Genomic DNA, 13,235 nt, shown 5'->3' with positions numbered 1-13,235 from the left:
GACTCCCTGAGTGATGAGATACGTGGACATTTTAAAACTGTTAACCAGAAATTCTTACATGATTGGCGGATATGAATACCAAAATGAAAAGCGGGGTTTGTCTGGGTTAGCTAAGTGGATTCTGTCTTCTTCTTCTGCCCCCAAATCTTGAAGCTACTTTTATAAATACAAGGGCTGTGTAATAAACACACCAAGGAACGCTTCAATATGAAAAACCCAAGCTTCTAAATTCAGCAGCTTATCAATGAACCAGACTCAACGGAGACATGGATATTTTTTTTTCAAATAAATCAACATGTTTGTTGGGGAAATTTCCACTAGCAGCCGTGCCGCCCAGGTGGTTGACAAATTTCATATCTGGGTCTGTGTTCCTCAGTAGGTTTCATCTCCATGAAATGCTACACTGAAAACTAACCTCGCATCGCCAAAAATACGCACTTTTCTTCATGCAATTTCAGTTTGATTTAGGCAAACCATTTCTAATTAGTTTATGTTCTTTGGGAAGGGGGGGGGGAGGGAAAAGCACCCAAGAAATGGACCTGTAAAATGCAATCTGCCCATAACTTTATAAAAGACATGCAAGGAGTTTGGTTCCTCACTAAACAATTGGGGGGTAGACAATCTGATCCCAGTTATGAGAGCTTTGCTATGGGCTTCCTTCCCAACATAAGAATCAGCTGTGACTCAAGAGCTGAAACTGTACCAACCAGAGTTATCACCCATGGTTAAACGTTGTATTTTGTCATTGCCAAACCTCGGTTTAGCCATCCACTGTCTATAGGGCTGCACACCCTCCCTTCTCCTGCACTTCCATTTGCTTCCTCATTCCATGGCAACCAGTATGTAGTGACGCCTCAATATGACAAGCAGCTATATTGCGCATCCAAGCCAAATGAAAAACCCTGGTTTGAAAGCTACCTAGGGTTTGTGAGAACCACAATTTGACATGTTCAGGCATCAGGGCAAATATCAGTTTCTATAAGCAAGTAGCAGAAGCTTAGAGCAAAACCAGTGTACACAAACCCTGGGTTGAAGCAAACCATGGTTAGCTATTAATTAGATCTCCAGGTAGAGAAGGAAGTGGGGAATCTGCATACAAAGGGGGAGGGAGGGAACAAGCCAGCTTTACAACCATTAAATTAAATAATGATTATTATTAGTATTAGGATAAGGGTGGCTTGTGCTTAATATGGGAAGCAGATATAATGGAAATATCTGCAGGGGACCTTCTTTTAAATCGATCTCTGCACTTGTTAAGGTGCAATGACTCTGCCACAACTGGTATCTAACACCAGTGCATTTATGTCATATTTACGGCTCTGTTTTCCCTCTTGATTGGCAGAGGTGCTCTACTAATGGGACTTATACTCACTTATGGTGGGAGTGTAAGGATGTAAGCAAGTTTTGGGACAATGTGTTCCATGTGATTTCTAAAATTCTAAATAGTGCAGTGGTGTGATAAGGTTTGCAAGAATGCAGGTGGCACTGTGGTCTAAACCACTGAGTCTCTTGGGCTTGCTAATTGGAAGGTCGGCAGTTCGAATCCGGATGACAGAGTGAGCTCCCATTGCTCTGTCCCAGCTTCTGCCAACCTAGCAGTTTGAAACATACCAGTGCAAGTAAATAAAATAGGTACCGCTGCGGTGGAAATGTAAATGGCATTTCTGTGCGCTCTGGCTTCCATCACGGTGTTCTGTTGTGCCAGAAGCTGCTTAGTCATGCTGGCCCCATGACCCGGAAAGCTGTCTGTGGACAAATGCTGGCTCTCTCAGCCTGAAGCGAGATGAGCACCGCACCCCAAAGTTGCCTTTGACTGGACTTAACTGTCCAGGGATCATTTACCTTTTACCTTTACCTTGCAAGGTTGCGTGTGTAGAGAAACTAACACAACACTGCAGAGCAGTGACAGAGGTGACATTAACAGAGATCCATTTTATAATAACTTGTCACCCTTCATTTCTTTCATTAACTCCTCACCAGAAGAACCTAGACCACCTTTTGTTCACTATTCTTTTGAAGAGTTATGTTATCTTGAACTTTTATCTTGACATTCCAGGTTTTCTTTATTTAGATATCATGCCACTGACTCTCTCTGAGGTTTAAAGGTCATTGTTGTTCACTTTGCATGTCTGATGCTTTAATCAATCCTATATATTCTTTCCAAAGTGTGTAATGAGGTTGCACGGATCACATGTGGGGGGTTTTCCGGCATGATCTTTGCAATGTTTTGATTTGATTTATCGGTTTGTTTGTTTTGATGTTTTGTCTGTAATAAACTAAAAAAGGAATTAAATATTATGACTGTTCCAGCCCTAATTAACAGTTAAGATACAGGACCACAGGAAACCACAAGCAATTTAAGGCAAAAGAAAGGGTCCCAGGAAACCAAAGAGTCAGTAGGATACTGAAAAGCACACAGACCAACCCTACAAACTGGTGGCACTAAGTAAAAACACAAACCCCAAACTTAACCACGTTCAAGTCCCCACTGATTTGTGATAGATAAAATTGCAGCCCCTGGGAACTGGTATAATGCAGCAGTTATGAGAGTTGTAAGAAGCCTGGAGAGACCCATATTCAAATCCCTACACAGCCTTGAAGAAGCTCGCTGGTCTCACCTCACGACAGTCACAATCTCTCAGTCTAACCTACCTTGCAAGGGGAAAATTGGGGACCCAGGGATGGAGAAAACCATGAGGGCAGGTGGAACAAAAACACAAAGAAAGAATCCAATTATCCTTGCTAGGTTTAGATTAAAAATTCTCCTCAAGCAAAGCCTTTTTCTTTAAAAAAATATATGCAGAAAAGCATAGCCACAGCCAAAATCACTAAGGACAGTCAACATTGAACACATACTTAGCTGCTCACAAAATGTGATATTCACTATTTTCTTTGCAGCAAAAAAAAAAAAAAGCAGCGCAATGCTGGGGGAAAACAAATAATTCTGCTCCCTACTGGAGTACAACATGAGCTGTACAAAGCTGAAGCTCTGGAAAAAACAAGGAGCCTTATGGCACCTTAAAGATTAACACTTATATTATGCATGGACTGTAAGTCTACTTCATCACATGCACTTGATGAAATCCACGTGGATTGTAGTCCACGAAAACTTCCTACGACAAATGTGTTATTAAGCTGCCACAATATTCTGTTTTTTTTTCTGAGGGCTCTTTGCCGCTTTTGCTATAAGAAACTAACACAGCTACTCACCTGGAAACTGCATCAGGGACGTTAGTCCAATGATAGACTACTTGTCTTCTGAAGCGGGAAACACCACTGGGGAATGAACGCTGCTCAGTGGCAGAAAATCTGCTTTGCATACAGAAGGTCCCTGGTTTGCATACCCAGCATCTCCAGGCAGGGTTGGGGGAAAGCTCCTGTCTGATACCCCAAAGAGCTGCTACTGGTCAGTGCAAATTGTAGTGAGCTAGATGCACCAATGGTCTGACTCCACATAGCACAGTTTCTTCTCCCATTGTGGGCCGGGGGGGAGGGGTGGCATTATTAATCCGGGAAGATTGTTCTTTCAGGGCTCTACCATCGCCATCGATTCCCGGCATTGAATGTGTTGGCCTAGTGTGGGGCTCCAAGGTGAGCTTGGCTGTCTGGCTGGTATACCGGCCACCTAGCGCACCAGCAGCCACCCTGTCAGGCCTGCTGGAGGTAGTGGCCGGCTGGGCCTTGGAGTTCCCTAACCTATTGGTATTGGGGGACTTCAACATCCATGCTGATGCCATTCCCTCCTCACAGGCTCTGGACCTGGTGTCTTCCATGGCGACACTAGGGCTCTCCCAGTTTGTTTCGGGCCCCACACATCAAGCAGGCCACACGCTGGATTTGATCTTTGGCGCCGGTATAGATGTGATCATGTCTCCTTCGATGAAGGTGCTATGGTCTGATCACTACGCTCTGAAAGCCAGGATTGATTTTCCACCCCCACCCTGCTTAGGTGGCGAGCCAATTTGGGCTCGCCCGCAGAGGCTGATGGACCCTGATAGATTCCGTCAGGCCTTGTGGGACCTTGCTCCCCCTGGCGACTCATTGACTGAGCTTGTTGAGGGCTGGAATATCCAGCTCCTAGCAGCCATCGATGAGATCGCACCTAGGCGCCCTCTGCGACCCCGCAGAAACCGGGCTCCCTGGTTTACCGAGGAGCTTCGGAAAATGAAGCGGGACCTCAGACGGCTAGAGCGAGTATGGCGGGGTGCCCGTGACGGAGCCTCAAGAACATCTTATAGGGTTTTTATGAAAACCTACGAGATGGCAGTGAAGGCCGCTAAGAAGTCCTACTTCTCGGCCTCCATTGCCTCCGCTAGCTCTCGCCCGGTGCAATTATTTAGTATAATTAGGTCTTTAACGTCCCTTAAAGGACAGCCAAATTTAAATAACAATTTGACACACAGCTGTGAGGCATTTGCAAGCTTTTTTGCGGAGAAGGTCCTGTTGCTCCGCCATGACCTCCCTGCCAATTTGGATACAATAAAGGAACTGGAGGCCCCTCAACTGTCCTCGGGTCCAGTATTGGACCACTTTGACCGGATATCCCCAGCCGATGTGGACAGACTCCTCCGAGCTGGAAAGCCCACCACCTGTCCTCTTGACCTGTGCCCGTCTTGGCTGATTAGAGCGTGTCCAGACGAGGTGCGGGCCCCCCTGGGTGATATCATCAATTTGTCCCTTGGCACCGGGATATTCCCAGGGGAACTGAAGGAGGCAGTGGTGTGTCCGCTCTTAAAGAAAACATCATTAGATCCCTTAGATCTATCCAATTACCGCCCGGTTTCGAATCTTCCATTCCTGGGTAAGGTGATTGAGAGAGCGGTTGCTGAACAGCTTGGTAGGTTTCTGGATGAAACATCGGCTCTCGATCCATTCCAGTCCAGCTTCCGCGCTGGTCATGGGACCAAGACGGCTCTGGTCGCCCTAACAGATGATCTCCGCAGGCAGCTGGATCAAGGCGGGTCGGGGCTGCTGATTCTTCTAGACCTGTCAGCAGCCTTTGACATGGTCGATCACGAACTCCTAGACCACCGCCTTGCCGACGTGGGGATCCAGGGCACAGTCCTCCAATGGCTGCGCTCGTTTCTCTCTGGTAGGGGACAGAGGGTGGCGCTTGGGGGGGAATTGTCATCGCGCCACTCCTTGATGTGTGGAGTGCCTCAGGGTGCGATTCTCTCCCCGATGCTTTTTAACATCTTTATGCGCCCCCTCGCCCAGCTTGTCCGGAGTTTTGGGCTGGGCTGCCATCAGTATGCCGATGACACCCAACTCTATCTGTTGCTGGGTGGCCATCCTGACTCGGCCCCAGAAACACTGACCAGATGTCTAGAAACTGTGGCTGGATGGTTACGTGGGAGCCGGTTGAAGTTAAATCCTTCGAAGACAGAGGTCCTGTGGCTGGGACGGAGCGATATGGGATTGAGGGGGCAACTCCCATCTCTTGGGGGGTGCAATTAGTGCCAGCATCGTCCGTTAAGAGTTTGGGTGTAATCTTCGATACCTCCCTCTCTATGGAGGCACAGATTACAGCTATAACAAAGGCAGCATTTTTTCATCTCCGCCAAGCTAAGCAGTTGGCTCCTTATCTCTCTCGCCCTGACCTAGCCACTGTGATCCACGCGACGGTCACCTCCAGACTGGATTATTGTAACTCGCTCTACGTGGGGCTGCCCTTGAGACTGACCCAGAAACTCCAGTGGGTGCAGAATGCCGCGGCGAGACTCCTTATGGGGTCGTCGCTGCGAGATCATATTCATCCGGTACTATACCAGCTGCACTGGCTCCCGGTGGAGTACAGGATCAGGTTTAAGGTGCTGGTTTTAACCTTTAAAGCCCTATACGGCCTAGGACCCTCGTACCTACGGGACCGCCTCTCCTGGTATGTCCCACAGAGAAATTTACAGTCTGCAAATAAAAACATCCTGAAGATCCCAGGCCACAGAGAGGTTAGGCTGGCCTCAACTAGAGCCAGGGCTTTCTCGGCCGCGGCTCCAATCTGGTGGAACGCTCTGTCACAAGAGACTAGGGCCCTGCGGGACCTGACATCTTTCCGCAGGGCCTGCAAGACAGAGCTGTTCCACCAGGCCTTTGGTCAGGGCGCAGCCTGACCCCCTCCTCTGGCAATCTGCACAGACTTTTGCTTAATGGTTGCCATCAATTTGATTTTAATTTGATTTTAATTAATTTTATAATGAATGTTTTTAGAATGTTGGATTATTTTGATTGTTGTTAGCCGCCCTGAGCCCAGCTTCGGCTGGGGAGGGCGGGATATAAATAAAATTTATTATTATTATTATTATTATTATTATTATTATTATTATTATTATATCAGAATGATGAGGACTGGAATCTTGGGGAACAGCCACAACACTCTTGGGAGAGTCACAGTGCAGGAGAACGCAAAGCTAGATGGTCTCGCTCAATATAAAGCTGCTTCCTACAGCTTGTATACTTTGAGTAGACCCATTGCTGTTGCATTGATTTGACCAACTTAGGCGCATAGAACAACATAGATGGATACAACCCTATGTTCCTAAGCATATTATTGCCATGTAAAGTGATTTTTAACAGGCATGGCAGCCTAGGAGAAAAAGCTGTTCCTTGTTTCCCTTTCAAAAGGGGTGGGGAGAAGATCAGTGGGGGGGAGAGACCCTCCGAAATATGTCTCTCTCTCTCTCCACAGCTCCACAGACAAAAGGCCACACAGCTCATGAATGGAGCCACTAGTACCAAACTGTGATTGCTTGACTTAAAACGGGCACAGCAAACATCTCCGTTCCGAAAACAAGAGTTGGGGGTTTGCAGAGGGTGGAGGTGGGGGGGGGAATAAAGGAGGAGCCATCTTCAAGCAAGTGGGCTCGCCTTCATGGGTAGCTTTAAATAGAGTGTGTGCTCCAGAGCCCTCCCTCTTTTCCCTGTACACAAAGGGCGGAAAAACAGACCACCCCTCGCTTCAACCACCCCTTTCGAGGTGCCTCACTTGAGCGTAGCCTTCCAGGGCCTGGAGCAGCCTGAACAAGCACAGGGCCTCATCGAAGGGGTGGAGAGAGAGGGGAAAGGCACCAGTTTCACCACCCCTGATCTCAGCTCCTCGGAACTCACACCCTCAGCCTTTTCAGTCGCTTTCCTGGTGCAGCCTTTTTTTAGCAGGCCAGGGGCCCCATTTCTCTCTCAAACACATGCAGGTTATAAAAGAAAGCAAGGAAGAAAAAGAAGTCATCCCTGGGACGAGTCAACGCACACAGTCTGCTCTGGGGAAAAGAAAAGAGAAAGAGCTGCCGTGCCCCAGTTTCAAAAGCTGACCAGATTCAAAACCGTAATAAGCTATTACAAACGCCACCGAGGCTCTGTTAGTCATGTTATAAACAAGGCTCGCCATCCAAAGCAGCGTTCCCCCACCCCCACCCACTCCATGGCAGGAAGAAATGGAGATTAGTGAACAGAAACGTTTTTCCTGAGCGCGTGCAGACCGTCTTTCCGCCCTTTTGCTACGGGAGTGCCCACAGACTGCACTCACGTGCCAGAAAGAATGCTAAGTCCAACAAGGAGACATCTGCAGCAGGCCTAGAACGTCTGCCTTCGTTATGAAACAGTAATATTTTCAATTATTACAATTCTGTGCCGTGTTTCCTTGAAGAAACTTGGTGTGATTGATGTACATGGTTCTCCCCTGCCCCATTTCATCCTCACAACCAGAGTCGCTACAATTCCCAAGAGTGGCTTCATAATCCATTTACTGTATTTTGCGCTCTACAAGACGCACCAGACCATAAGACGCACCTAGTTTTTGGAGGAGGAAAACAAGAAAAAGAGTGATCCCTCTTACTGTTCTGGCTTCTGGGATAGCTGCGCAGCCTGCATTCGCTCCATAAGACACACACACATTTCCCCTTACTTTTTAGGAGGGAAAAAGTGAGTCTTATAGAGCAAAAAATATGGCAACTGCAGTTCTGTGAGGGGGAATAGACATCCCCTAACAACTCTCAGCACCCTTAACAAACTACAGTTCCCAGAATTTTGGGGAGGAAGACATGACTGTTTATTAAAGTGGCATCATATGATATAAATGTGGTCCTAAAGTAACACTCTTAACCATGGGTAGGCAAACTAAGGCTGGATTCGGCCCAATCGCCTTCTCAATCTGGCCGGCAGATGGTCCGGGAATCAGTGTCTTTTTACAAGAGTAGAATGTGTCCTTTTATTTAAAATGCATCTCTGGGTTATTTGTGGGGCGCAAAATATTCTCCGGCCCCCCACAAGGTCTGAGGGACAGTGGACCAGCCCACTGCTGAAAAGGTTTGCTGACCCCTGCTCCGCTAACCCAGAAATAGTACCTCTGGTTAAGAGCTTTGCTTCAGGATGAGAACAGCAGTGGGAGGCCCCATTAGCTAAAGTAGTGCTTTAGGTTAAAAACAGTTTCAGGTTAAGAACGGACCTCTGGAATGAATTAAGTACGTAACCAGAGGTACCACTGGATATTTGAAAATGCAATAGACATATAAGGTCCATTCCATTTTCTGCCTCCGCACGCATATGCTCGACTTTACAAAACACACAGTTTCCTACACTGAAATGAGACTGCATGGAAAGGTTCTTCAAGTCATCTTGCTACAGCTCAAAATATTTGCATTTTCAGCTTCAGGAAGAGAATTAATAAGAAGTTAGTCCGACCACTAAGTCCAGTAGGAGTTCCTGCAGCCATATCATCTCCCCACCCCGAGAGATTTTGAGAAGATTTTAAAGCACAAAAAAAGCTGAGGAACTTTGCAGCCATAGGGGCTTGGAAACTGAAGGCTGGTGTAATAAAAACCTGTTCTTCCAGGCAGGAATCGTTTTGGTAAACAATGTATCATGTTCCTTTTAAAAGAACATGACACGGGGAACCAAATGGCTGGCTCTAGAAGCACACCGAGTGTTGTAAAATCAGAAGACAGTCAAGTATCTTTGGAGAAAGGAGCTTCATGCTATTCCCTCATGAGTTCCTGCAAGTATGACTTAGCATGCTACCTTTAGGCTAACCCCCCCCCCCCACTATCAATAAACTGCCACACGTCTGTTTTGACATAATGAATAGCAAATGGCGTAGTCCTCTCTGGACTCCAAAATGCAGGTGGGAAGAGAGGAGAGAAAGGGTTTAGATCCAAGCCTCAGTCAAGTTGGCATGTATACCTCCAGGACTTCAACAAAATCTGCATGTAGGCCCTTCCAAAACACCAAATTCGGATGAATCAGGCGATGAAAGGCGTCAAGGTAAGCTTCCAAACACCAGCAGCTGCTCCTGGCTCCTGCTTTGACAGATGTGCTGAAATGGCATCCTGACACGTTGAGTAAAAAAGCATTAAAGCTATTCACAGGCCTCGGAGGAAGCCCAGCACTGCCACTGCGGCGTTTGAGGGAACAGCCTCTGACACACTCTTCTTGCACAGACACGAGGGGTGCATCATTCAGCGACATCGTTTTGCAACACAGTAAAGGTTGGCACCACACACACACACACACAGAGAGAGAGTGCACTCCAAATATCACTGGCAGCATTTTGCTCTTTAAAAATTTGGTCGTGCAAACACAGTTGGTTGATTCAACCCTACTTAAGCAGGCAGGAGCTAAAGGCCTCAACTGAGCAAGCAATTACCATCTCCCTTGTTCAGAAGTGACAAAATAGTGGTCCTCTTCTAACTTGGCAGACTTTGTAATTGACAGGCACACGAGTTAGGCCAGGGGTCCATGCAGTTCATTACTGTCTAAAGCAGGAACAGGGAATCTTTTTCAGCTTGAGGGCCACATCCCCTCCTGGGCAACCCTCTGGGGGCTGCAGGACAATGGTAGGGCCAGAAGCAAAAGAGGGCAGAGCAACTAAGGTCACTTTTACTTGAAAAAAGGTCAAGGTGACAATAAAACCCATAATAAGGAACAATTAGCTCACAAGTAAGTAAGAAGACGATTAAAATAAGATTAAAGTGGATAGAAATGGCAGCTAGTTAAAAACATAATTAAATTAGAAATATAGATTAAAGCTCAGAGCAAAAAAATAAAAGAGTCAGTTCAGTAGGCCGAATGACCCTGGGAAGGGCTGTAGCCCAGTGGTGGAGCATCTGCTTTGCATGCAGAAGGTCCCAAGTTCAATCCCCTCTATCTCCAGATAGGGCTAGAAATTTGCTGTCTGAAAACCCTAGAGAGCCACTGCCAGACAGTGCAGACAATACTGAGGTAGGTGGGGCAATCATCTGACTCAATGGAAGGCAGCTTATTATAACTATTTAAAAGGTTACTGCTTGTTGGTGGAAGAACCTCTCTCAGTAAGGAGTTCCAAAATCCAGTTGCAGCTGATGAGGGGTTCCTTTCTCAATTTTCTAGCCAATGCATGTCAGATGTTTCTGCAAAACAGCCTGCTCAAGCTACACTAAGAATCCATGACACAGACAAGATTCGAATCCAGAACTCCCCAGATTCAAGGAACGTCTCTGCTGAAAAGGGACCGGCATCCATATGAAAAGCACACTGCATCTCTCAGTTGCAAAAGCTACCATTTGCCAGACTTTGGCTTAAGAGAGTGTGGGGCAAGAAGAGGAGAATCGTTTTCATGGACCAAGCCTGACTTTCTCACACACAAAAAAGGGTTTCTTTTTGCAAAGACCAGGAGTCCCTATGATTCACCTCCTCTCCGGGTGGCTTTAAGAGGCTCTTAAAAATAAACAGTAATTATAAAACATAGACGAGCTGATGAACAGGGGATGTGGAATGCAACCATGAATGGCTCATCGTGGGCAGGGTAGTAAACTCAGTGGCTGTTCTGAGGAAAGTTAGTCTTTCATTGCTGCATTTCTAGAGCGTTTAAGAAAAAAAAATCCCAGTGTAAGCCAACAGCATGCTTAGGAGACGTATAATTAAAAAAAAAAAAATCATGTCTATACAGTTAAGCGTTAGAGGTGAGCACACCACTTTCAAATATTTCAAATCACAAATCTTTCAGATTTCACCCTCCAGAGTACCGTTTTAGAAGGGGAAATAGCAAATGGCAGAAGTAAACATGGCGGGGGGGGGAGAGCAAAAATTGCTTTTCAGGGCACACATTGCTCAATGTGGCTCAGGTATACCTTGAAATGTTTTAACCGCTCAACAGCACTCTCAAACCCTAAAGAATGAAAAGGGACTTTCCACTTCTCCGAAATAACAAGCACAAAAACAAAGCCAGAGATTTCTCATCTGCAACACCGAACTGGAGGTGCAAAACCAGGGTGTGGTGCATTATTTGTCTAGGGTTCGATCTAGAAACTACTGTGCCCTTAGGCTGTACCTCCATGGAAGCGCCGTAACTCAGCGGTAGATCACCTGCTTTGCATGCAGAAGGCGCCAGGCTAAATTCCGGGCATCTCCAGGTTGGGTTGGGAATTCTCCCCATCTAAACCCTGGTGAGCCACGGCCAGACAATGCAGAGACAATACTGAGCTATGTGGACAACATTGTGATTCAGTACAAGAGACTGAAACATGTACACCATTTGCCTGCATTTCACAGCAATTTGAAGCCCCTATACTGCCTGCTCTAAGAACCACAAATCCAGTCTTCTCTTCAATGTACTTATTCCAGGTAAGCTAACATAAATTTTCGTGGTGGAAGGATCTATTCACCCAACCACCTGAGGATTGACTTCATGCTATGGCCGTTGAAGATCAGTGTGGGGATCTCACCTGTCACCTGTGAGGACAATTAATGAAAATACTTCTGAGCACAAGGTTACTCCGTTTTGTAACCACTGCTTTTCGGAAACCAACTTGGAAGACGAGCATCCTCATCCTATTTTGAAGATAAGCCAAGAGACTGCCTGATGGAAAGTAAATGCACAACCTCCAGAAATTCAGCACAAACTCCATGGAAATGTGGGTGGGAATGTTACGCAACTCCTATTCATTTCAACAGGGCTTTCATCATTGAGGTTCCTAATTAATTACAGCGCAGGTTCAACCACCACACTATCCTCAAAATAACTGCAGCCAAAGCTGGGCTTGACAGAAGCAATCCGCAAATCGCATCAATAAAGAGCACCCACTGAGTTCCTGAATCTACCCCAAAGCTTTTGAGTAGCGGATCCTGGTCAGCAGACTTACACCTCAGAATTCAGTCTTTCCTGTTCCGTTCAGTTGATGGACAGCCAGTGGGGTGCAACACTTAAGAGTGTTAGAACAGGACCTTGGAGAAAAGGTTCAAATCCCCACTCAGCCGTGAAGCTTGCCAGGTGATTTTGGGGGCCAGTTGATCTCTTTTACCCTAACCTACTACCTTCACAAGGTTGTTGAGAGCAAGCAGGGTATGTATACTGTCCTGTGCTCCTTGGAAGAAGGATGAGATAAAATCATCATCATCAGACTCATAGAACTGTAGAGTTGGAAGGGACCCTGAGGATCATCACCATCCTCCTCCTCATCATCATCACAGAATTATAGACTTGTTGAGTTGGCAGGGACCCCAAGGATCATCCAGTCCAACCCCCTGCAATATAGGAATATGCCGTTTGTCCCTGACAGGGATCGAACCTGCAACCGTGGCATTACCAGCACCACACTCTAACCAACTGAGCTATCCAGTCAGCTGAGGGACTTATTATCAGCACCAATTAGAGAAGGGTGAGGAGCATCTAATGTAAAACCCTACACCATGTGTAGGGTTATGTTATGTTATGTTATGTGTAAAAGCAGCAGGACAAACACAAGATAGGCTTCAATTCCCAGCACCTTTCACAAAAATGTATTTAAAAAAAACACCACCCACTTTTGCACATATTAAAAACAAGCCACTAAATATCTTCACGCTTTTTACAGTGGGCTTCCCCAACCTGGTGCTCTCCATATGTTTCGGGCTACATCTCCCATCAGCCTCAGCAAGCCCAGTCCTACCAACTAGGGCTGATAGGGGTTTGTAGCCCACAGCATCAAGAGAGCGCCAGGCTAAGGAATGCTGCGCTGTTTTGTATGAAAACATTTGTTAGTATGCAAAAAAAACCTCTTCTGCAGGAAAACAAAAGGGTCTTTGAGAGTTTTCACACTTCTTAGCCAAAAACCACTACAAACAGGATCTCTCTCTTTTTGGGGGGGTGGGGTGGGGGAGGCAAACACACTATGATCTCCCATCATTAACTGCAGACACAGCAAAGGTCCTTCCCCCACATGGAGAGTTCATCTTTCTCTGAATATTGCAAAGAAGGGCGACAGTTCTGTTTGGGGCGACAGAACGTCTCCAAA

At 46.5% G+C, this 13,235-nt stretch overlaps 1 protein-coding gene across 2 annotated transcripts in view; it reads right to left on the bottom strand.

The window, feature by feature from the left end:
* IGF1R (insulin like growth factor 1 receptor) overlaps positions 1-13,235 on the bottom strand; it is a 190,730-nt gene that overhangs the window by 106,878 nt on the left and 70,617 nt on the right. Inside the window, exon 1 of one of the 2 annotated variants that reach the window (XM_053364868.1) lies at positions 3,211-3,316. The exons of the other annotated variant lie outside the window; for it this stretch is intronic. Within the exon in view, the coding sequence (XP_053220843.1) occupies positions 3,211-3,223 (13 nt within the window). The 5' untranslated portion in view covers positions 3,224-3,316. Of the gene's footprint in view, positions 1-3,210; positions 3,317-13,235 lie in introns of those variants that run through there. 2 annotated transcript variants of the gene reach the window in all.

The sequence above is a fragment of the Podarcis raffonei genome, chromosome 14 (genome assembly GCF_027172205.1).
Source record: "Podarcis raffonei isolate rPodRaf1 chromosome 14, rPodRaf1.pri, whole genome shotgun sequence".
NCBI classification, from domain to species: domain Eukaryota; kingdom Metazoa; phylum Chordata; class Lepidosauria; order Squamata; family Lacertidae; genus Podarcis; species Podarcis raffonei.
The sequence above is the reverse complement of the archived record's forward strand: the minus strand, read 5'-3'. Positions and strand labels throughout refer to the sequence as shown.